Genomic DNA, 22,330 nt, shown 5'->3' on the forward strand with positions numbered 1-22,330 from the left:
GAATACGAGCAGCAACAGGCCAACCCACTACACTGTTCATCCTGAAATACTTGCCATTGAAAACCAAGCAGAGGAGCCAACAGAATGTGTTACTACGTAACAGTTTCCAGGAGCCTGAATTGATCCATTCTGAAGCAAAGCTGATGAGGCTGGAAATACACCCCACAAAATTGCCTCAAGAAATCCCCAAAACTGACAGGATCCAGTATACTTAAGTCAAATGAAGAAACACAGACGAATTGTACCTCTTAACAGAGCATTGGACAAACGGAGTCACCCAGATTGTATGCTCTTTAACCTGTAGACATGACTCCAGGTACATACTGTGCTCCAGGTGTGCAGTGTTCCTAAGCTGTATCACATGCTTCAAGTTTCATATTAACAACTGTTCTTGAGTCCTTTGTGCTCTAGTAAGCAACTCTTTCCCCATAGTCCTGTATGTAATGCTAATAAAGCTCATTGGTACAAGAGAAAAAAAAAAGTAAGCATCCAGGCTCACACAGTATACATGTTGCAGCCCAGGCAGGCCTTAAACTTTCTCTCCTTGTGTCTTCACCTCCCAAGTGCTGGGATATGATATGTGTTACCACACCTAGCAATACTTAAGGACCTCACTTCTCCATGGTACAGTTGTCCCTACTCAGTATCACCCAAAAGGGAAGTGGCCTGTCTCAACATATATGCACACTAACATACCTTACTGCTTCGATCATCTTTACGAACAGGGTGGGGCCTGGAGAGTTGCCTTGAGGTTAGGAGCACATGTCACTCTTGCAGAGGTCCTGGGTTTGATTCCCAGCACCCACCTGACAGCTCACAACTGTCCCAAGGGACATGAGACTTACATGAAATCATAAAGGAAAACTTTTTAAGGCCTGCAAGGGGTCAGAAAGATGTCCCAGCAGTTAGAGCACTTGCTGCTCCTGTAGAGGACAGGGGTTTGATTCTCAGTACCCACACGACAAACTCATACCTGTCTGTGACTCTCATACCAGGAGATCTAATATCCTGTTCTGATCTCCTTGGGCACCAGGCATGCATGTTTTGAGACATGGTCTTATGTAGCATAGACTGGTTTCCAACTATAATGTAGCTGAGTTTTTCTTGAACTTCTGATCCTCTTGCATCTATCTCCCAAGTACTGGAATTATAGGCAAAATTATAGGCAAATAAGACGTGCCTGAAGACCTTCTTGAGAGCTTATTTGAAGGTTCTAGCAGGAGAGTGTGGCTACTCTACATACCCTTGGCTTAAGACTGATGGTCCTCTTCCACCAATCTAACTTGGAGCTTTGGAAGGGGCTTGAGTGGAGCAGTGAGGTGGGGAGGAGACACCAGCCTAGCCAATCAGATCAGCCAAGTTAATCCCGGTGATCAACAGATGTCACAGTCAGACCACTTTCATGTCCCCTGTGTCGGGACGAAAGGAAACCCCCATTTCCCCAGATTCCAAAAGGCAGTGCTAGACTATAGGAGGATTTCTGGGGGTTAGATAAAATCCATACCTCAGGAACCTGTAAAGCCATTCCTCTCCCCCACCCCCGTTACCAAACGAAGTCATTTCCCTTATTACTGACAGAAGGGACAAATGACTGTCTGTGGTGCCTATCATCCTAGTCCTTCTCACCTCCTCCCCTGCCCTAAACTCCCTCCAGCTCATGGGCTTCCTTCTCCCTAGCCACCCATTCTCCCTATAACCCTGCTATTTCTCTCTCTCTCTCTCTCTCTCTCTCTCTCTCTCTCTCTCTCTCTCTCTCTCTCTCTCTCTGTGTGTGTGTGTGTGTGTGTGTGTGTGTGTGTGTGTGTGTGTGCGCTCTGCTCCTGCTTCTCTCATGGGCAGGTCCAGCCTGCTGCCCAAGTCTCATCTCATTCTTTCTTTCCCTGCTCTGGGCCCTTCCAGATGTCTCTGGCCATTCTTTCTCTCTCACATCTACAATAACAACCTCCCCTTAATCATGTGGTCAGTTTAAATACCCCCCAAGGCCTTAGCCCTAGCATCTTCCCTAAGCCTGGGTTCTGTGTTGTTATCTATTTGTTATTTTGGTGTTAGAACTCGAACCCAGGTCCACTTACATGTTAACTTGCTTTTTGCCACTGAGCCATGTTCCCATTCCCAGATTTTATTCTTATTTTTAAAGCACCTCTAGTGTCTAACATGAAAATATTCATTTTAGAGGTCTCTATACATTTTAAAGTTTGCTCATTAAATGGGCTAATGTTTCCCTTACTTCTTAAAAAATACAAAGAAATGTATGTGGTTGCTCTACCTTGTCTCAGATGGGCAGCTTCTGGTTGAAATTACCAGCCAGTTCCTTCCTGATGATCAGGAACCAACCCAAAATAGCAGCCATGTTTCTGATTATCAATCCTGTGTCACCTATTCCAGGAATGTGGCTTGCTAGTCTAAGACTCAACCAGCAGTCAGCACTGCTCAGACCAGCAGAGCAGAATCTCTTCATCCTTTTTGTATTTCTTCTTTTTGTTTTGTTCTGTTCTGAAACAAAAAACAAACAGAAGGAAAAGAGCCCAAGAAAAGGCACAAGAAATAGATATATATGCAGAGACACATTCAGGAATCCCATGAAAACAGAAAACCAGAAGTCATAATAAATATGCAAAAACTTTCAGGGTAAATACATTTATATTTATTTGTAGGATATATATATATCGTATCTCATATATATTTATATGAGAGATATGAGAATATCTGTATATTTGCTGGACAGTGGTGACTCACACCTTTAATCTCAGCACTCAAGAGGCAGAGGCACGTGAATCTCTGAGTTCAAGGCCAGCCTGGTCTTCAGAGCAAATTCCAGGACAGCCAGAGCTACATGGAGAAACCCTGTCTTGAAAAACCAAATAAACAAACAAATAATAGAATAAAATAAAAGTAAAAAAAATAAATTTTAAAAATAAATCTGTTACGACATTATGAGACAAAGAACCTCCAAAGGTTCCCTCGAGCTCATTTTTCTGTTAGCCATCTTCCTCTGGCCATGCAGACTAACCTACTTACTCCCATAGTAGCTGTGTGAATTTGCACTCCCAGCAGCAGTGGATAAGGGTTTCCCGACTCTGCACCCTCGCCAGTGTGAACTGCCGTTTGTTTTATTGGTCTTGACCCTTCTGGCCAGTGTAAGTTGAAATCTTAATGTAGATTTTATTTGCATTTCTCTGTTGGCTGAGGATGTTGCGCATTTCTTTATTTTTCTGTATAATAAATGTTTTTACTCACTCAAAAATTGTTTAGCTTTTATTTTTGTTATTTTTTAAAAAATTTTATTGGATATTTTTTATTTACATTTCAAATTTTATTCTCTTTCCAGGTTTCCTGTCCATAAGCCCTCTATCCCATCCCCCTCTCCCTTCTTCCATGAGGGTGTTCCCCTCCCCATCCACCCCCCCTTTCCTGCCTCCCCGCCCTGACATTTCCCTACACTGGGGGGTCCAGCCTTGGCAGGACCAAAGGCCTCTCCTCCCATTGGTGCCCAACGAGGCCATCCTCTGCTACATAAGTGCTTCTCAGCCATTGGCTTTTCCTCTCTTGAGAATTCTCTGTTTACATCTGAACATTTTATTAGGTTATCATTTGTTTCCTTGATATCTAGATTTTTTTTTAGTTTATATATATGTGAATATGTAATTAGTAAAAATCTTTTCTAGAGGCTGTCACTTTGTCCAAATGACGGTGTCCTTTGCCATGTAGAAGTTTCTCAGTGTCATGAGGTCCCATTTATTGTTGACCTTAGTGTCTATGTTAGCCATGCTCTATTCAAAAAGTCATTTCCTGTGTCAGTGAGTTCAAGGCTAGTCACTGATTCTCTTCAATAAGATTCAGTGTGTCTGGTCTTATGTAGAGTCTTCCGTCCATTTGGAGTTGAGTTTTATGCGGGGTGATAAGGATGGATCTATCTGATTCTTCTCCATGCAGCTGTCCAGTTTGACCATTACCATTTGTTGTGGATGCTGTCTTTTTTCCACTGTGTATTTCTGGCTTCTTTATAAAAAACCAGGTGTCTATAGGTGTGTGGATTTATGTCTGGGTCTTTGATTCTATTCCATTGATCAAGATGTCTGTTTTTATGCCAGTGCCATGCTGTTTTTAATACCATAGCTCTGTAGGACAATTTGAGTTTAGGGTCGGTGATGCTCCAATGGTTCTTTTATGATTCAGGATTGTTTTAACTATTCTGTAGGGTTTTTTGTTTTTGTTTCTTTATTTTTTTTTAAGATGGATGGCATTTTATTTATTTTTTTTTTTTTGGTTCTTTTTTTTCGGAGCTGGGGACCGAACCCAGGGCCTTGCGCTTCCTAGGTAAGCGCTCTACCACTGAGCTAAATCCCCAGCCCCTGTTTCTTTATTTTTTGTTGTTTGTTTGTTTGTTTGTTTTATGGGTACGTGTATGCATATGTTATTGTGTGAAAATGAAAATTATCCTTTCAAGATCTATGAAGAACTGTGCCTGAGATTCTCTACTATATTCTGTCGGTGAGGCTTGCCTCTGAGGTTCCTCTTCAAGTTTTTCCTTTCCAGATTTCCCTCAGTTTGGGCTTTCTTTATTGACTCTATTTCCTCTTTCAGGTCATGACCTGTTTTATTCATTTCCTTCTAATGTTTGTGTCTTCATAGATTTCTTTGGTGGAAGAATTGTGGTGGAATTTTGATGGGGATTGCATTGAATATGTAGACTGCTTTTGTCAGGATGGCCATTTTTACTGTGTTAATCCTACCAATCCATGAGCATGGGAGATCTTTCCATCTTCTGAGATCTTCCATTTCTTTTTTCAGTGTCTTAAAGTTTTTTATCATACAAGCATTTTTCTTGCTTGAGTAGGGTTACCCCAAGTTAAAAGGTATTGTTTCTCTGATTTCTTTCTCCATTCATTTGTCATTGGTACATAGAAGGGCTACTGATTTTTGATTTGTGGATTTTTTTTTAAATCCAGCTACTTTGCTGAAAGTGTTTATCAACTGTAGGAGTTCCCTGGTGAATTGTTAGGGTCACTTATGTATACCATCATGTCATCTGCAAATAACAATACTTTGACTTCTTCCTTTTCAATTTGTATCCCCTTGATCTCCTTCATGTGTCTCATTGTTCTAGTTAAGACATCAAGTAGTGTACTGAATAGGTATAGAAAGAGTGGACAACTTGTTCCTGAGTGTAGTGGGATTGCTTTGAGCCTTTCCATTTAAGTTGATGTATCATATCACAAAGTCTACTTTAAGGTCCTTGGTTTGTGCTTCAGCTACATTATATTTCTCAGGACCTGTTAGAATAAGGTTGCTGGACTCTGGTAGGTATGTATTATCCTAACTGTTCTTGCCTGTGGCTTTTATGGTGGCATTGAGGCATCTGGATTTGGGACGATTGCCCAACTCTGGATTAGTTCCGGGTACTAATATCTGGTCTTGTCTTTGTAGGGTGGGTGTTTTGTTCTTTGGTTTTTGTTGCCCTCTCTGGTTCTTAGGACACTGTGGTGGCTATGTGCCACCTGGTAGGGAATGCAGACGGGACCTTGCTAGCTGTGGCCATTGGGGGTCCCTGGCGAAGTGTGTTTCTGGATATTGGGAGTTGTAATTTAGGAATAGAGATGTGAGAAGAAAGGGAGGGGACACAGGAGGAAGAAAACAGTATGTTCCACCAGGATCTGCTTAATCCCCTGGGATTAGGGGCAGAGAGTGTGAGGAAATGTCTGTTACCAGGCTGAGGATGAGACTGGGAATTGGAAGCAGAGAGGGAGGGGAATGTGTGTGTCTATGTTGGGGGGTGAGACTGCGGGATTGGATTTGGAGGAGAGGAGAGAAGGGTGAAGATTCTCAGTCTACCTGCTTCCCTGCCCTGTGTGGCAGGCAGGTTAATGCCTGCTGGACATGGGGTGTTTTGGTTATGTTTTTGAGAAAGGGTCTTACTCTGTAGCCAGGCTGGCTGGGAACTCATGATGATCCTCCTGCTTCAGTCACCACCATTCTGAACGCTACAATAGCCCTCTACACTCAGTTAGAGTTGGTTTTTTCTTTCTTTCTTTTTTTTCCTTTTTTTTTTTAACCTCACTTGAGTTTGAGCATTTGATGCCCACACCTAAAGGAAGTTCTTACTCAATACTCATTTGCTTAGAGCCAACTGGCAGCAAAAGGAAGTGTCAACATATCCTCCCACTTACAACTTAAGCCTTTCAGCTTTCCAACTGTTACCTGCACACCCACATCCACCCTTTGGAGCCTTCTTGCTCTCTGTTTAACATTAGACCTTGATTTACTTAACCTCTTGCCTAGAGATAACAATCTGATACCCACACACAAGTATGTACCCACAAAAGTTCACATCTGTGTTTATCTTTTGCAAAGGACAAAAGATAACAGGCCCGAAGAGGAGGAAGAACAAAAGGAAATGGAATCTGGCTAGACTGAATGAGGCTACTGTCCCCTACTCCTCGGTGGGGTTTACCTTTTCCTGGAAGTAGATGGTTCCATTGCTGCCCTCAATAACCTGCCCTTTTGTGTAGCTGTCCAGGATTGAGTGGAAGACCAGTCATGGTTTTCCTTCCCTATAGAAAACTAATCCTACAGGCAGAGGCAAACAAATCTCTATGAGTTAGAGGCCAGGTCTTCATAATGAGCTGCCGGCTAGTGGAGATATGTGGTGAGACCCTCTCTCTCAAAAAGGGGGGACTTGAGAGGGAGGGGAAAATGATCCTTTTTGGGGTGTCACCAATTCTAGCTTTGCCAGGACTCAGTCATTTATTTAAGCAAACCATCTCTGGGGTAGAACAAAACCACTGGAGACAAAAAAAAAATGGGAAAGAGAACAAACACATGTGTCAGACTCCCTCCATTCCCAACTTTCGTTTCTAGAAGACCTCCTTGGGGAGACAGCTTCCTGGCACTGAAAAATCCTGACCACTGTCCTTGAACATGAGTGCCCGAAGGCAGGAATTACAGGACAGGGCAATCGTCAAGATAGCTGCTCACTTACCGGACCTCATTGTCTATGGAGATTTCTCTCCCGAGCGGCCGTCAGTGAAATGTTTTGATGGAGTTCTGATGTTTGTCGATATTTCAGGCAAGTGCCAGAGGGATGCTTGTTTAATGTGGGTGAAGTCACATGCAGGTTGTGACAGCAGTGGGGGAGAGGGGCGCCATTTTCAAACTGCTTGGCTGTTAGAGCAGCAGGACAGCTCACCTCGCTGTGCATGCTGGAAATAGAGAATGGCCTCTGACCCCAGATGTCTTTCATCTTCTTCCCCCAGATTTCAGTCACAGGCCTGTCTTTAGGGCATTCATGGTCCCCGTCTGGGACTTCTGGCTCCAGGGTCTCTGCCCCAACTTCATAGCCTGGCCCCCCAAGTCCCACATACATCTCCAACAAACTAGCTCAAGAGATGACCTGCTCCTGTCTACACCCTAATACCAAACAAGCCTCTTCAGAAGCGCTCAGAAAATGTGTGGCCTTCAAACCATGGAACAAAAACTGCCATTATCACTGTTTACACTGGGAGCCTAAAAGGAAGAGATGGCTCTCCCTGACCTCTAGCCTACTAATTTCTGCATGGCTACTGTCTGGCCACACACTAAGGTCATTTGAAACCCTGCCATTTTCAGTGGATCCCAGGGCAGGGCCAGTGAGCCCTCTGCTGGCTGTGCTCGACTCCTAGGAAAACAGCTGCAGTTTCTTTCAGGCTTTACTGCAATGACTGAGAAGTTCAGCACAGCCATGTACATGGACCGAGGAGCCGAGCAGCTGGTGGAGATCCTCAACTACTACATAAGTGCGATAGTGGAGAGTGAGTGTTCTGGGGGGCGGGCTGGGCAGTGTTCCAGCCTGTGGCTCAGTTGGCATCTGTAGTTACTTACCGTTCTTCATATTCTCCAGGAAATGCACACACACACACACACACACGCACGCACACACACACACACACTCACGCACACACACACTCACACATGCACACATGCACTCACGCGCACACACACTCATGCACACATGCACGCACACACACACACTTACACACACTCATGCACATGCACACACACACACTCATGCACACACACACACACACACACACACACACACACACGCAAGCCCTTCTTCTGGTCAGTGTCTGTTCTTTCGTTTGTTTTTTGTCAACTTAACACAAGCTAGAGGCATCCGGGAAGAAGGAACTTTGACTGAACAAACACCTTCATCAAGTTAGCCTGTCGGCCAGTCTGTGGGGCATCTTCTTGATTAAAAGTTGATGTGGGAGCTTCCAGGCCACTGTGGATGGTACCACTCCTGGGCAGGTGATCCTGAGTCGTATAGAAAAGCAGTCTGGGTGAGCCATGGGAGTAAGCCAATATATCACTTCTCCATGGTCTCTACTTAAATGTCTGCCTCCAGGTTCCTGCTTGAACTCGTGGTTTTCACTGGCCTACACAGAAGGTGTCATGTTTGACAGATTCGTTTTTCCCAAACTGCTATTCTTGCTACCCCCATTCCTTCTCTTCTTCCTCCTCCCTTCTTTTATTCTTCTCCTTCCTTTCCCTCTCTCTCTCTCTCTCTCTCTCTCTCTCTCTCTCTCTCTCTCTCTCTCTCTCTCTCTCTCTCCGAGACAGGGTCTAAGATTTAGCTACCTAGCCCAATCTGGCCTCAACTCACAGTGATCCTTCTGTCTCGGCTTTGCAAGTCCTAGGACTACAGGCATGTACAACCATCCTACCAAGCCTGATTCTACTTTACCAATGAGTAATGTTTAAGAGTCAGTCGGACTTAACTTTTCTTTATTTATTTCTTCTTCTTTCTTTTAGAAGTACTGATTTTTGGAGGAGACATCCTAAAATTTGCAGGTATGGAAGCTGACTGAGATGGGGAGGGTGGAAAGAAGAAACAAGTCGCCTGCCCTGTTAAAAAGGAGGCACCTCAGGGAGTCGTGCTCAGGGAACGGGTTGAGAAATGTTTGAAGCAGCACAAGCTTATGCAATGGCCATGCAAAACACCCTGATCTCCAGAGTATGACTAAAGACCCCAGAGTGTCTCTCTTAAAGGTGACGCCTTGTTGGCCCTGTGGAAAGTGGAACGAAAGCAACTGAAGAATATCATCACGGTGGTAATTAAATGCAGCCTGGAGATTCATGGCTTGTTTGAAGCCAAGGAGGTTGAAGAAGGCCTGGATATTCGAGTTAAGATAGGTAAGTATCCAGAGCTGGGCACGATGGTGTATGCCTACAATCCCAACTCTCAAAAAGCTGAGGCAGGAGAATAGCTAAAAGTTTGAGGCCAGCTAGGGTGACATAACAAGACAGTCTCAACAAAAATAAACTAAAGATTTGTGAAAGAATAGGATCTATAGTAGTTGGGGTCTGGGTCATCACGCCTGGAATCTGCTGGCTTGGCCTTACCATCATGCTTTGGAACTAGGCTAACTAGAATACAATGTTTTGCTCACTCACTAATCATTTAAGAGAACTGGAGATGATCACAATGTCTATAACATAGGCTATTATAAAAGGGAGGTAGACTAGATGTGATGACACATGCCTATAGATGCTTACATTAGTACCACTCAAGGCATAGAGGAAACTATTGTGGGCTTGAGGACAGCCTGGGCTATACAAGGAACCCTGTCTCAAGAAATAAATACTTTTAGGCTTAGAGAAATAACTCAATTTACAGAGTGCTTGCCTACCATGCAGGATGCCTTGGATTTCAAGAACCACATAAACCAGGTATGGTGGCAATGCTTATAATCTTAGCGCCCAGAAAGAGGAAGCAGAGCAGTATACAATCACCAGGGTGTATGCAGCGCAGGTCCAAGAGCACAGCAATGTACAACTTCCTGAGTTCTGTTCCTGGTGCATTATAAACCAGGGGTGATGGAACATGCCTTTGATCCTAACATTTGGGCGGTAGAAGCAGGAGGAGAAGAAGTTCAAAGTTACCCTTGACTATTTAACAAGTTCAAGACCATCCTGGACTATATGAGATATTGTGTCAATAATAACAAGGGGGAGAAGGAGATAATCCCCATCTCTGTTTAGCGTTTACCAATAGCTCACCTACATAAGCTTTGTCTGGTACCTGGCACATAACAGGAACTGAATAAAGGAATTGCTATCACTGTTATATCTTGTTGCTTGTAGAGGTTGTAAATCATTATGTACAATAGAGAGTAGCTTATCATTACACAGATTCAGCAATGCCATAAGACTGATTATCTGTTACTTCAGAAGAACACTATACAGAGGCTGGAGAGATAGCTCATCGGTTAAGAGCATTGGTGGCCCTTCCAGAGGACCCAGGTTCAGTTTCCACCACTCACGTGGCACCTCACAACCATCTAAACTTCATTTCCAGAGAATCCAACTCCTCCTTTTGAGCACTAACAGCACCAGGTGTGCACATAGCTTACATACATAATTGTAGGCAAAACCCTCTTCAAATAAAATAATCTTTTTGTTAGAGGAATGATATACAGTTTAACAAGTTGTAGCTGCAGCACAGCTCAGTGTCTATAACTGGGCTTGTTGAGGACATCCTCCTGACACGGTAACAGCCACACTGGGCTCCGTACTGCACGCCGTTCTCCTGTGATCAGGAGATGTGTATCAGGAGATCCTGTGATGTGTACCAGCCACATGCAGCTCCGACTTGCACAAACTTTACATGCATTCTGTCATTCCCCTCTCATCATGACACCAGGATTTAGGGAACATGGCACCCATGAGAACCACGATTCTGAGAAATGTGGATGATGAGTAACAGCCAGAGCTGTGGGTGGCCCCGTTGGAGACCGAAATGTATGAATGTAGAAATCTCAAACACGGAGGCCAGCAAGGTAGCTGAGTCAGTAAAAAGACTCCACATAAAAGTGGAAGAAGAGGGCTGGAGAGATGGCTCAGTGGTTAAGAGTACCGACTGCTCTTCCCAAGGTCCTGAGTTCAAATCCCAGCAACCACATGGTGGCTCACAACCATCTGAAATGAGTCTGATGCCCTCTTCTGGTGTGTCTGAAGATAGCGACAGTGTAATCATAATATATAATAAATAAATAAAATGTTTTTTTAAAAAAGTGGAAGAAGAGAACAAATTCTACAAAGTTGCCCTCTGTCTCTCTGTCTCTCTATCTCTTTGTCTCTCTGTCTCCTTGTCTCTGTCTGTCTCCCTGTCTCTGTCTCTCTGTCTCCCTGTCTCTCTCTGTCTCTTGTCTCTCTGTCTCTCTTTCTCTCTCTTTCTCTCTCTCTCAGACACACACACACACACACATATACACTCACACACATACTCCCAGTCATACTAATGATAATTTTTTTTAAAAAAGTCACAAATATCAGAACTAATGGGATCAACATAGGTTATCTAATTGATTATTTCTCTTTATTTAACTGTTGTCTTAGATGATTTTTATGCCAGTTTTCAAATTTTCCCAATAAATATATTCTTTAAAAGACCAGCCAGTACAACACTGAATGTGGTTTTTGTTTGCTAGCTTGCGTATTTTTGTTTTTGCTTTTGTTTTTATTATAGGGCACTTAAGTAGGCCCTGAAGCCTTAGCACAACTGACTCCATGATGTAAGCACCATTCTGGCTGTAAAACCTGGCACGTAGACAGCATCACCTGCCAAAACTAAAACAAAGGCCTGACCCATTGAAGTCCACATAGTTCTGGGAAAGTCTCTAAATGTACTAACCTTGTTTCTTAGCTCCTGTCATTCTGCTTCTGGCTAATGGTTGTGGTTAACCAAAATACGTCAACACGTTTTTTTGTGCTTAGAAGCTAATCCTGAGAAAGACTCAGAGCTACGCTGGGCTTCTGAACACCCAGTGTAGTTGCTGGCCAGCTAATAAAGACTTTCTGTTGGCGTAAACCCATGTCCAGCCTTCTCTGGTGACTACCCCACAACACTTTTTTCCAACTTCATTCAGAGAAACTAATGTAGTATACTTCTTAGAGTGAAAATAACCCAGACGGGGAATGGTGGTGCATATCTGTAATCCCAGCGGGTGGGAGGTAAAAGCAGGAGAATCTGAAGCTCAAGTTCAGGCTCTGCTACTTACTGAATCAGAAGCTAGCCTGGGCTATGCAAAACCCTGACTCAAAAAAGAAAAAAAAAAAGGCTAATAGGAACCCAAACCCTCATGCGCATTGTGAGGGGCTGGCAGGTTTGCTTTGGCATATTTCCTCTTTCCCTATAGTAAGTCTAAATAGTACTGTGCTTCAGATGGGAACAAATATATATAATACCAGGGAAGTCAGCATCTACAAATGAGTTGGCAGGGGGGCAGTGGTGGGGAGGGGGAGGGAGTGGGGGAGAGGGTTGGATAGGGGGTTGGGGGAGAGTAAGATTGGAAAATTGGTGGTAGTTTGGAGCCCAGCCAAGGGACAGTCACACACACAATCAGCACAAAAAACAAAAATGGAAAACAAACTTTGATTACAGTAATTACAGTAGTTTAAGAGTATTCTGTCATATACAGTGTGTATGTATGTGTATATATATAGATATAGATAGATAGATAGATATAAAATTTTCATACACATGTCATATCTTACAGCATCTCTGTGCTATTATTCAGTTACCAAAACTTCATTTCTCAATTTGAAAACAAATTAGAGGAAGCCATGCATAGAAGCCCACACCTTTAATCCCAGAACTCAGAAGGCAGTTGGATCTCTGTTAGTTCTGGGCCATCCTGGTCTACAAAGTGAGTTCCAGGACAGCCAGGGCTGTGCAGAAAAACCCTGTCTCAAAATATCCCCCATCGAAAAAAAAACGTGTCACCAAAAGGTGAAAATTAGGAATTGTGCTCTCCACCTTTAAAAGAAGGGGCATTTGGACCAGCTGAATCTAGAAAAGGCATTCTCTGATTTTTATGTAAAATTTTAAAAGTGAGATTTTGCTTAGAGGTTGTGTAGTCACATCTGATTTTTTCCCAAGATCCAGTGCTTCTGGGAAGTAACCCAGAACTTGTTGTGCAAACCCACTGCTTGCTTGCTTCCTTCAGGACTGGCTGCTGGCCACATCACCATGTTGGTCTTTGGGGATGAAACACGGAACTACTTCCTGGTGATTGGCCAAGCGGTGGATGATGTACGCCTTGCTCAGAACATGGCTCAGATGAATGATGTTATTCTGTCACCAAACTGCTGGCAGCTCTGTGATCGGAGCATGATTGAAATCGAGAGGATTCCGGATCAGAGAGCAGTTAAGGTGAGAGTACACTGTGTCTGCTGCCAGTGTGTGGCAGCAGGCTGAGTCCACAGAGTCAGGGTTAGCTTAAGGGCAAGTTCTGTGGGAGGAGCCAGGGCCGCTGAACCCAAGGAAAAAAATGCTCCTCCCAACCCCTCACTGAGGGTAAATGGAGCTACGGGGTGACCTAGGGACAGCTGGGAGTTGTAATGTCTGAGCCTCATTTATTTGTTTTTTGTTTTGTTTTGTTTTGTTTTTTTTATTGAGACAGGGGTCTCATGTAGGACAAATTAACCATGAACTCATTATATAGTTAAAAGGTGGCCTTAAATTACTTACTGATCCTCCTGCCTCCACCTCCCAACTACCTGGGATTTCGGTGTGAATGGTAGCAGTTATTTTCTCTACCAACAACCTCCTGACACTCACCAGTGGAGTGTCAGCAATTTGCCAGACATGCCCCCATCTGTTTTTGCCTGTTGCTTCCTCATTGTTGGACTAAATTTCTGCATTTTTAGAGGCAAGAATACCAGAGGATGTGCCAGACTCAATGTATCGTATTACAGAGTTGATGATCTTCCTGAGAACATTTTAGGCATTAACACTCTTTGGTTTTTACATTTGTAAGAAAGAAATGGAGAGAGAATCCCTCCTAGGAAGCCTGCACCCATATTCTGAGTGTGTAGTATCCTCTCTCTAAGTGCCCCCCCCTCTGTGTGTGTGTGTGTGTGTGTGTGTGTGTGTGTGTGTGTGTGTGTGTGTGTGTGTAATGCCCATACTTGAATGGATAATGGCCTCCAACACTGTATGCAACTCCGCAGTAAGAAAGAAAGAAAGAAAGAAAGAAAGAAAGAAAGAAAGAAAGAAAGGATGGAAGGAAGGAAGGACAGAAAGAAAGAACAGAAAGAAGGAAGAAGGAAATATGGTTTTCTCAAGTTTTATTTGACTTGAAATGTTCAAAAAGAGATAAAGAACAAAGACCTTCAGGGTAGAAAAACATAAACAAATGGCCCTCTGTGCATACATATCAACCTTTAAGGACTTAAAAAGTAATTGGGGAAAAAATAAATTTTTTTCTCTTTTCTTTCTGAGCTAAAAGTTGAACCTAGGACTTAGGAGCTAAGGATACGTCCAGTCTGAGCTATACCCTCACCTTTATACTTTCAACAGAATTTGTTTTTTGGACAGTATGAAGGACAGAAGCACACACATGCTGGGCCAACAGCCTGTCTCACTGAGCTATAGCCCTAGCATTTTGTTTTGATTTCAACTTTGAGGCAAAACCACACCAAGTAGCCCAGGGTGTCCTTGAACTTCCTTCACAGTGGAGGGAACCCTTAGATTTGCTATCTTCCTGCCCCAGCATCTCACATAGCTGGGATCATAGGCCCACACTACTGGCAACTGCAGCCTGCCTAGTTCAAAATTACAGTTTACAAACCCATGATGATAGCATGTTGGTGACATATGCCTATAGTCTTAGCACTCGGGAGCCTAACCTTAACACATTTGAGGCTAGCTTGAGCAAGACCCTGTCTGAAACAACAACAAACAAACAACTAGCTATAGCTTGTGGGGGAGCACAAGGCTCTGTGTTCAGTCATCTGTGGACCTGTGATGTGGCCTTACTGGACCTGGAAAGATAGTATTCACCTTTAATCTCAGCATTCAGCAAGCAGAGATAAGTGGATCTTTGTGAGTTCTAGGCCAGCCTGATCTACACACTGAACTCTAGGTCATCCAGAACTACATAGTGAGATCCTGTCTCAAACACAACACAACAAAACAAAGCAAAACAATATCCCTTGTACTGACAAAAACCACCACTGCTACCAACAGTACTAATAATAGTAATAATAACTGAGTAGGGCTTGGTGGCTCGTACCATAAATCTAGCACCTGAGAAGCCAAGACATAAGGATGGCTAGAAACTGAAGGGCCAGCCTTGAACTTGTACATTCTGACTGGAGAGTGAGACCCTGAATCAAACAAAAACAAAACCCTGAGATGTGCCAGTCGCTGTGTGTTCTGCGCTAGACATTCAAAAGCACACTGTCCTGCTGTGGAAGGATATTCCTAAGGTCATGCAACCTTCAGAATAACAAAGTTTACTGTTTGTTTTGCCTAGGTTAGCTTCTTAAAACCACCCCCAACTTTTAACTTCGACGAGTTTTTTGCCAAGTGTATGGCCTTCATGGATTATTATCCTTCTGGTGACCACAAAAGTAAGTAGCTGCCTCCATGTACAGACAGACCCTCTGCCTCTGTAGCAATCAGCAGGGACATATGCCGATGTCAGCGCCTCTGTGACATGTGGGTACATTCCTTTACACAGCTCCAGCTCTTAACCTTGACATGAAGGAGACAGATTTGCCATTCTTCAGAACAATGTTGAGTCTCTAGCTATCCTCTTCTCCTTGCCACTGATTCTCATCTACCTTCTTCCAAACACTAACAAGACAAAATGCAAAGAAAGCATCCTTGATTCCTAGTTACTCTCTAATGTCTCATAGGTGTGTATATATCTATTTGTGTCATGTCTGTTCTTGTATCTCCTTATTTACCAATAAATATGTATTGCATGTTGTAGTGGTTTGAATATGCTTGGCCCAGGGAATGAAATGTGGTGGTTTGAATATGCTTAGCCCAGGGAGTGTATTAGGAGGTGTGGCCTTATTGGAGTAGGTGTGACCTTGTTGGAGGAAGTGTGTCACTGTGGGGTTGGGCTTTGAGGCCCTCTTCCTAGCCACGTGGGAGCCAGTCTTCTCCTGTGTGCCTTCCTTCAGAACAAGATGTAAAACTTTCAGCTCCTCTAGTACCATGCCTGCCTGGAAGTTGCCATTCTCCTGCCTAGATATTAATGGATTGAACCTCTGAACCTGAAAGCCAGCACTAATTAAATGTTTTCCTTTAACAGAGTTGCTTGGTTATGGTGTCTTTTCATGGCAATGGAAACCTTAACTAAGTCACATATGCCTTGGGAAGTGCATTTACCCACTCTTTCAGTCTTTCTTTCTTTTTATTTATTTTAAATTTTTAAATTTATTTTGGGATGATACAGGGTCTCATTTGTACCGTAAGCTGGCCTTAAACTCTTGGCCCTCCTGCCTTTGCCTCTCAGACACTGGAATTAGAGGCCCAGCTTCAACTTTAATTTTTAAGAAATAAAATATGCTAGGCTATTCTCAAACTATTCCCAAAGAGATCCTTCTGCCTCAGCTTCTTGTGCTAAACCTGTCTTATTCTACCTTCTTCCCCCATCTGGGAATGTGTCAAACCCACTAGCTACTCCAGTAACTAAATTCTGGTGATCTGTTCCTAGGCTTCATCCTGGGCGGTTGACCCTAGGTGGCTGGCTTTGGCTTTTATTGTTGTTTGGAAGTTCTAGTTTAGTTAGTTAGTTTACAGTGCTTTGTTTAAACTCAGGGCCTTGTGTTCTGCCAGGCAATCACCTTATCCCTGAGCTATACTCTCAATCCCAGATTTGCCTAGGTGATTGCCCTTAGATTAATTCCTCCTCCCAAATGTGTAAAGGAGTAAACCTAAGGCTTTGTGTATAAGCAAGTGTTTGACCAGTGAGCTACATGCCCAGTGTTGAAATATTGTTGGGTTTCCTTATTATTTTGTTTTCCGAGGCCGTCTCGATTAGCCCAGTTGTCCTCAGACCTTCTCTGTGTCAAAGGATGACCTTGAACTGCCTGTGCTCTAGCCTCCACCTTCAATTACCCACACACATATTGGATCCAAGGCACATGCAGTACATATGCATTGACCAGTGCATGTGTGAACGAGGGGATGAAGAACAGATAGGTACAACATAAATAGATGTATAGAAACTCACAGGAAGGTTGAGGACAAGTAGGAGTCAGAGACACTCTGTGTCCTGTCTCACGGGTGTTTGGAAGATGGCAGGTGGGAACTGGTGGCCAGGGCAAAAAGATGCCTAGGTTCTTAGCATTGCTGCCCAGAGATTGGGAAGTGGTATGCCACTACCCCAGTATGGCTTTTGTTAGGCTTCTTGTTTAGTTTTGCTTTGTTTTGTTTTTGAGACGGGTTCTTGTCCTGTTGCCCAGGTTGACCTTGAACTTTGTGGCTCAGGCTGAAGCAGTCTTTCCACCTCAGCTCCTCTAGTGCTAGGGCCACAGGCACAAGCACCACACTTGATTTGGATGAGTCATCATCCCATGGATGCCATGCTCTCAATTTTCCTAGGGCTCTCACAATATTTAATATTAGTTTTGCTTCTGTTCCCCCAAACCACCATCCTCAGACCCCTTTGCCAGTTTCCTTCCCTTTCCTTAACTTTTGGGAATGTCAGAGTGATATCCTTGACTTCCTCGTCTTCTCCATTCAATTCTTCCCAAAGCATTCAATTCACACCAAGTTTCCATATGAGTGCAGCACTATGAAGTCTACAGTGCAAAATTCAAGATAAAATCCACAAGTAACAACCTTCCAGGTTTCAAAGCATTTTAAATTAATCCTGGTACCAAGCCACATGCAACCAAATGTAGAGAAGCCGACAACCCATAAGAAGTCTTCTGTGCATTTCCCTTGGCCCTTTTGTCCATTGGTGTCCCGGGGTCTCCCCAGGAAACTGTAAGGAATACTGCACCCCAACCCAGGGAATGGGAACAAGAAGACTTCTGTCTCTAGCACTGCTGAGCCTGCCCTCTCCCTCTGCCCTCTTAGACTTCCTAAGGCTTGCCTGCATGCTGGAGTCTGATCCTGAACTCGAGTTGTCTCTACAAAAGTATGTGATGGAAATCATTTTGAAGCAGGTATTTTCATAATCCAATGTGTTCTATTTTGAGGTGGCAGGAATCTCTTCAATAGCAAGAGAGACAAAATAATAAACGGAACACAGAAGCTAGTAAAATGTTTCTAAATAAAAAATACTTTATGTTGGCTCACATTACTTTAAGGAGAAGTGACAGTGACCCTAGAATACAGACTCAGGTTGCCCTGAATACCATGTTCCAACATGGAGAGTCTTTCATGGGCATAGAACAAAAGACAGTCTGTTATAAGTCAAGATATTTTCAAGTCTATTGGTGGGAATGTCAGATAGAGGGGAAGATGGCAAGGTGGGTAAATCTGTGTCAGGTCTCATGTTGTCTGATGTTCTTAGTTTGGGGGTTTCTAGGAGCTACAGGATCTGTTAAATTAACACATTCTGAGGGATTCACTTCATAAATGAAAAGATGTTAGGAAGGACTCAGCATATAGGCCATGGATAACTTTTAAGAAGAGGTCTACAGATAGCACAAGATCTGGGTCTGTAGCAGTCCAAAACTCTCTACAAGCATGAAGTTCTAGTCACTCAGTTAATCATCCTTGAAGAATCTTTAAACATGGCTTTTCTTTTCTGGGAATTTCATTTCACATTCTCCGTGTATAAGTGACTTAAAATTTTTATGCAAATCAGAATATTAAAAAATTGGGGGGGGGTAAGCTGTGTGATGATAGCTCACATCTTTAATCCCAGAACTTGGAAGGCAGAGGCAGGTAGATCTTTGAGTTCAAGACCAACCTGATCTACAGAGCAAATTCCAGATCAGCCAGGGCTCCACAGAGAAACCCTGTCTTGAAAAAACAAAAACAAAAACAAAACGAGATAGAAAAAGAAAAATATTAAGGAAAGTGTGTGACTCAATGGTAGAGTTTGCCTTGCCTATTTAAGGCTCTGGGTCCTATCTCTAGCTTTGCTAAATCATAGTGAGAAGGAAAGGGAAGGGAAGGGAAGGGGAGGGGAGGGGGAGGGGAGGGAAGGGAAGAAAGGACACAGAGATACAGAGACAGGGACACAGGGATAGGACAGGAGACAGGATAGACAAAGGGAAGGGGAAAGGGAAGGAAAAGGAGGAGGGAGGAAGGAGAAGAAGAGGAGGGGGTCAATATGAAGGAGGAGAAGGAGGGTCACAGTTAACAAAGTCATTATTCATAAGCACACTGTGGTACCAAGAAAAAAACTTGTGGTACCAGTGGCCAGTGTCTGGCCCAGTGTCTCCAGGTTCTTGGCATCTTACTCAAACCATGGACATAAGTACACACAGATTTGCAACGTAGCTCAGAAACTTTCATCAGAGTAAAGCGAAAGCACAGATCAGAATATGCTTCATTACAAATAGCAGGCCACATGAGTGAAAGAGTACCCAAGGGCTCTGGCTATTGTTTGGGGCTCCCTTTTATGGGGTTCAAAAGAAAGAGGAGTTTGATTGCTAAGGGGTGATATAGGTGATTCTCTAATTTGATTGCCAAATTGGGTTACGTCACCGTTACTGCACAAATGTCTGCTCATAGGGCCTCTGACTTTAATCACGCGCATGCCCAATAGTGCATAGGCATAAGATGGTAAATAGTGGATGCTCCCTAAGGGTTCACTTGAAGGGCACAGTTGATAGTTTATAAGGGGAGAAAAAGCTTAACCCATTGTTTGGTGTAGAGTTAAGTCTTAGTTACTATTCTATTGCTGTGATAAAACTCTATGACCAAAGCAACTTGTAGAAGAGAAAGAGTTTGTTTGAGGCTTACAGTCTCAGAGAGTCAGAGTCTATGATGGCAGAGAAGAGGTGGCAGGCAGTAAGTGGCTGGAGCAGCAGCTAAGAACTCACATCTCGAGAACTACAATGAGGCAGAAAACACACTGGGAATGCCATGGACTTTTGAATCCCCAAAGCCCACCCCCTGCCAGGTGGCACAGCTCCTCCAACAAGGCCATACCTCCTAATCCTTCCCAAATAGTCCCACCAATTGGGAATTATTCAAACATGAACCTATGTCAGTCATTCTCATTTTTTTAAAAAAAAACTATTGCATTAATGTAGTTCAATGCACATGGCTTCTTGGTTGCTAGCCATATTGTTTAGAGTTGTGTGTGTGTGTGTGTGTGTGTGTGTGTGTGTGTGTGTGTGTGTTATTCAGGTAAGGGTCTCTGGCTGCCCTGAGCATTGTTAGTAGTTTATATAGAACCCAAACTAAGTAGAATCCTGGATTGCTAAGCTATTCCCTATGCTTGCCTGTCTTGCATTGTCTTATATAACCAAATTAGAGCTGTTGAAAACATAACAATGTAAGTTGCTTGTGCTTATAATCCTGAAATTGGAAAGCCAAGGATTACAGTGAGTTCCAGGCAAGCCTGGGCTACAGACCGAGACCATCTCAAAAAAACAAACAAACAAAAGACTGAGACATCTCAAAAAAACAAACAAACAAACAAACAAACAAAAAACCCCAACAACAAAATAAAAACCTTGGGTCATGGTGGTACACACCTATAATCCTAGCACTTGGAAGTGGAGGCAGGAGGATCAGAAGTCATCTTAGAATATTAGCAATCTCAGCCAGCCTGAGCTACAAATCTTCAAACCAATAACCAACCAATGAAACAAATAAACAGCAGCAGCAGCAACAACAAAACCCAACATTTATTCTGGGCCTGGTGATAAACACCTATAGTCCTGAAAGGATAGCCTGAGAATTTACAGAGGGCCTTCCTCAAGAAAAGAAAGAAAGAATGAATGATAGGAAGGAAGGAAGGAAGGAAGGAAGGAAGGAAGGAAGGAAGGAAGGAAGGAAGGAAGGAAGGAAGGAAGGGTGTGTTGAATGGTAGAACATTTGCTTAGTGTGCTCAAGGATCTATGCTCAATCCCCAGTCTAATGAACAAAAATCTACAGTTACTCTTTTTAGTTTTGTTTTTGAGGCAGGCTGTCACTAAGTTGCCCAGGTGTCTTTGAACTCAATCTTCAGTCTCGGAAGGCATTAGACTTGTGATCCTTTTGAGTTGCTGGATTATGATGCTGCTTTTAATAGTCATTTAAAAGGGCAGTAACCCTCAAGTACAAGCATACGAGACTGCCCCTAAATGTAGCTCACTAGTGTCTACTACTAGGGCCTGTAATTGTCCAAGAGAAAGTCGATCCTACAACCTTCCCTACCTCAATAGTTAGACCCCAGTAGCTACTGCCCAGATCGTTGCCTACAAGAAGCAGGTATAAGATAAACTCATGAGTTGGTGAGGAATTGTGGGTAGAAATAATGAATACTGTTAAAGAAGTATGTCTGGGGTGGGGAACTGAAAAAGCTGGAAGGCAAATCTTGGAAGATTTCATCAAGGCATGTCCTAGCATGTAAAGGGCATCCTCAGAGATGCTGTGGTTCTGTTTTCTCAACCAAACTGAGAACATGTCGTTTAATGGGATAATTTTTGTTAAAGATTATTTGTAAATGTATTTGAAAAACATCATTACAATCATTAGACATAAATCACACCGTCTTTTATGAAAAGAATACATTTAAACGAACCTGATCCTGGGCTAGGCTGGACAGTTAGAAAGTGTGGCGACTTAATCCCTGTGCCAATTCCTGCTTCTTCTGTAAGACACATTTCACATTATCAGTGGAGAATCTGATACTTTTGTATTATTTGGACAAAAAGGAGCATGACTATCCCCCACTGATTTGCAAAGCACTCCATTTAATGAAATTTGAGATGGATGACTGGCAGGGATAATTCGGAAATTCTTTCTTCTCCATATGCTTCTCACAGGATGGGGGTGTAGAAAAAGAGGGAATCTAAATCAAACAATAAAACAAAATACACTACCCCAAAAGATGCATGCATTACAGGGAATGTTGGGATCCAGAGTTGGGTTTTAACTTGCTACTTTCTGTTTGCATAACCTTGGGGAAATTGTGTTACTTCTCCATGTGTCTGCTATTAAATTTGTAAAACAAGAGCACTAATGCTAGGTTTTGAACTTCTGTCTGAAAATAGTGGGGTAGAATCTAAAAATATCCCAGAAGGCTGCAGGCTATGAAAGTACAAGGTGAAACTATATAAAAGATTATTTTTCTATCCTACTTTAAAAATAAGAAATCGAAGACAGTAGTAGTTCTTAATGTGAGTCCATGTCGGCACGAGGGATTTGGTTGTTAGGTAATGTAGCAGTTGCTAGCCAAATTAGCGAATATGTAGTGGTGTGTGTGTGTGTGTGTGTGTGTGTGTGTGTGTGTGTGTGTGTGTGTTTGCTTGGTTGGTCGTTTCAATGGAAGAGATTTGAATAATGGGTTCTAACCATCTTCTCATTTTCCCGTGGGCTGGCCCTGTCCTGTGGCTTGTACCTCACGCTGTGATAGCTTCAGTTGCTGCTGAAGGC

At 43.1% G+C, this 22,330-nt stretch overlaps 1 protein-coding gene across 12 annotated transcripts in view; it reads left to right on the plus strand.

Annotated features, from left to right (window-relative positions):
• Adcy10 (adenylate cyclase 10) overlaps positions 1–22,330 on the plus strand; it is an 88,680-nt gene that overhangs the window by 10,415 nt on the left and 55,935 nt on the right. For 6 of the 12 annotated variants that reach the window (XM_087581528.1, XM_087581531.1, XM_087581536.1 and 3 more), the window contains 7 exon segments: positions 6,859–7,066; positions 7,683–7,787; positions 8,791–8,829; positions 9,028–9,171; positions 12,987–13,192; positions 15,300–15,396; positions 17,864–17,952. In XM_087581528.1, coding sequence (XP_087437654.1) covers positions 6,919–7,066; positions 7,683–7,787; positions 8,791–8,829; positions 9,028–9,171; positions 12,987–13,192; positions 15,300–15,396; positions 17,864–17,952 — 828 coding nt within the window. In that variant the 5' untranslated portion in view covers positions 6,859–6,918. 12 annotated transcript variants of the gene reach the window in all.

This window comes from Rattus norvegicus, chromosome 13 (assembly GCF_021556685.1).
Source record: "Rattus norvegicus strain SHRSP/BbbUtx chromosome 13, alternate assembly SHRSP_T2T, whole genome shotgun sequence".
Classification (NCBI taxonomy): Eukaryota; Metazoa; Chordata; class Mammalia; order Rodentia; family Muridae; genus Rattus; species Rattus norvegicus.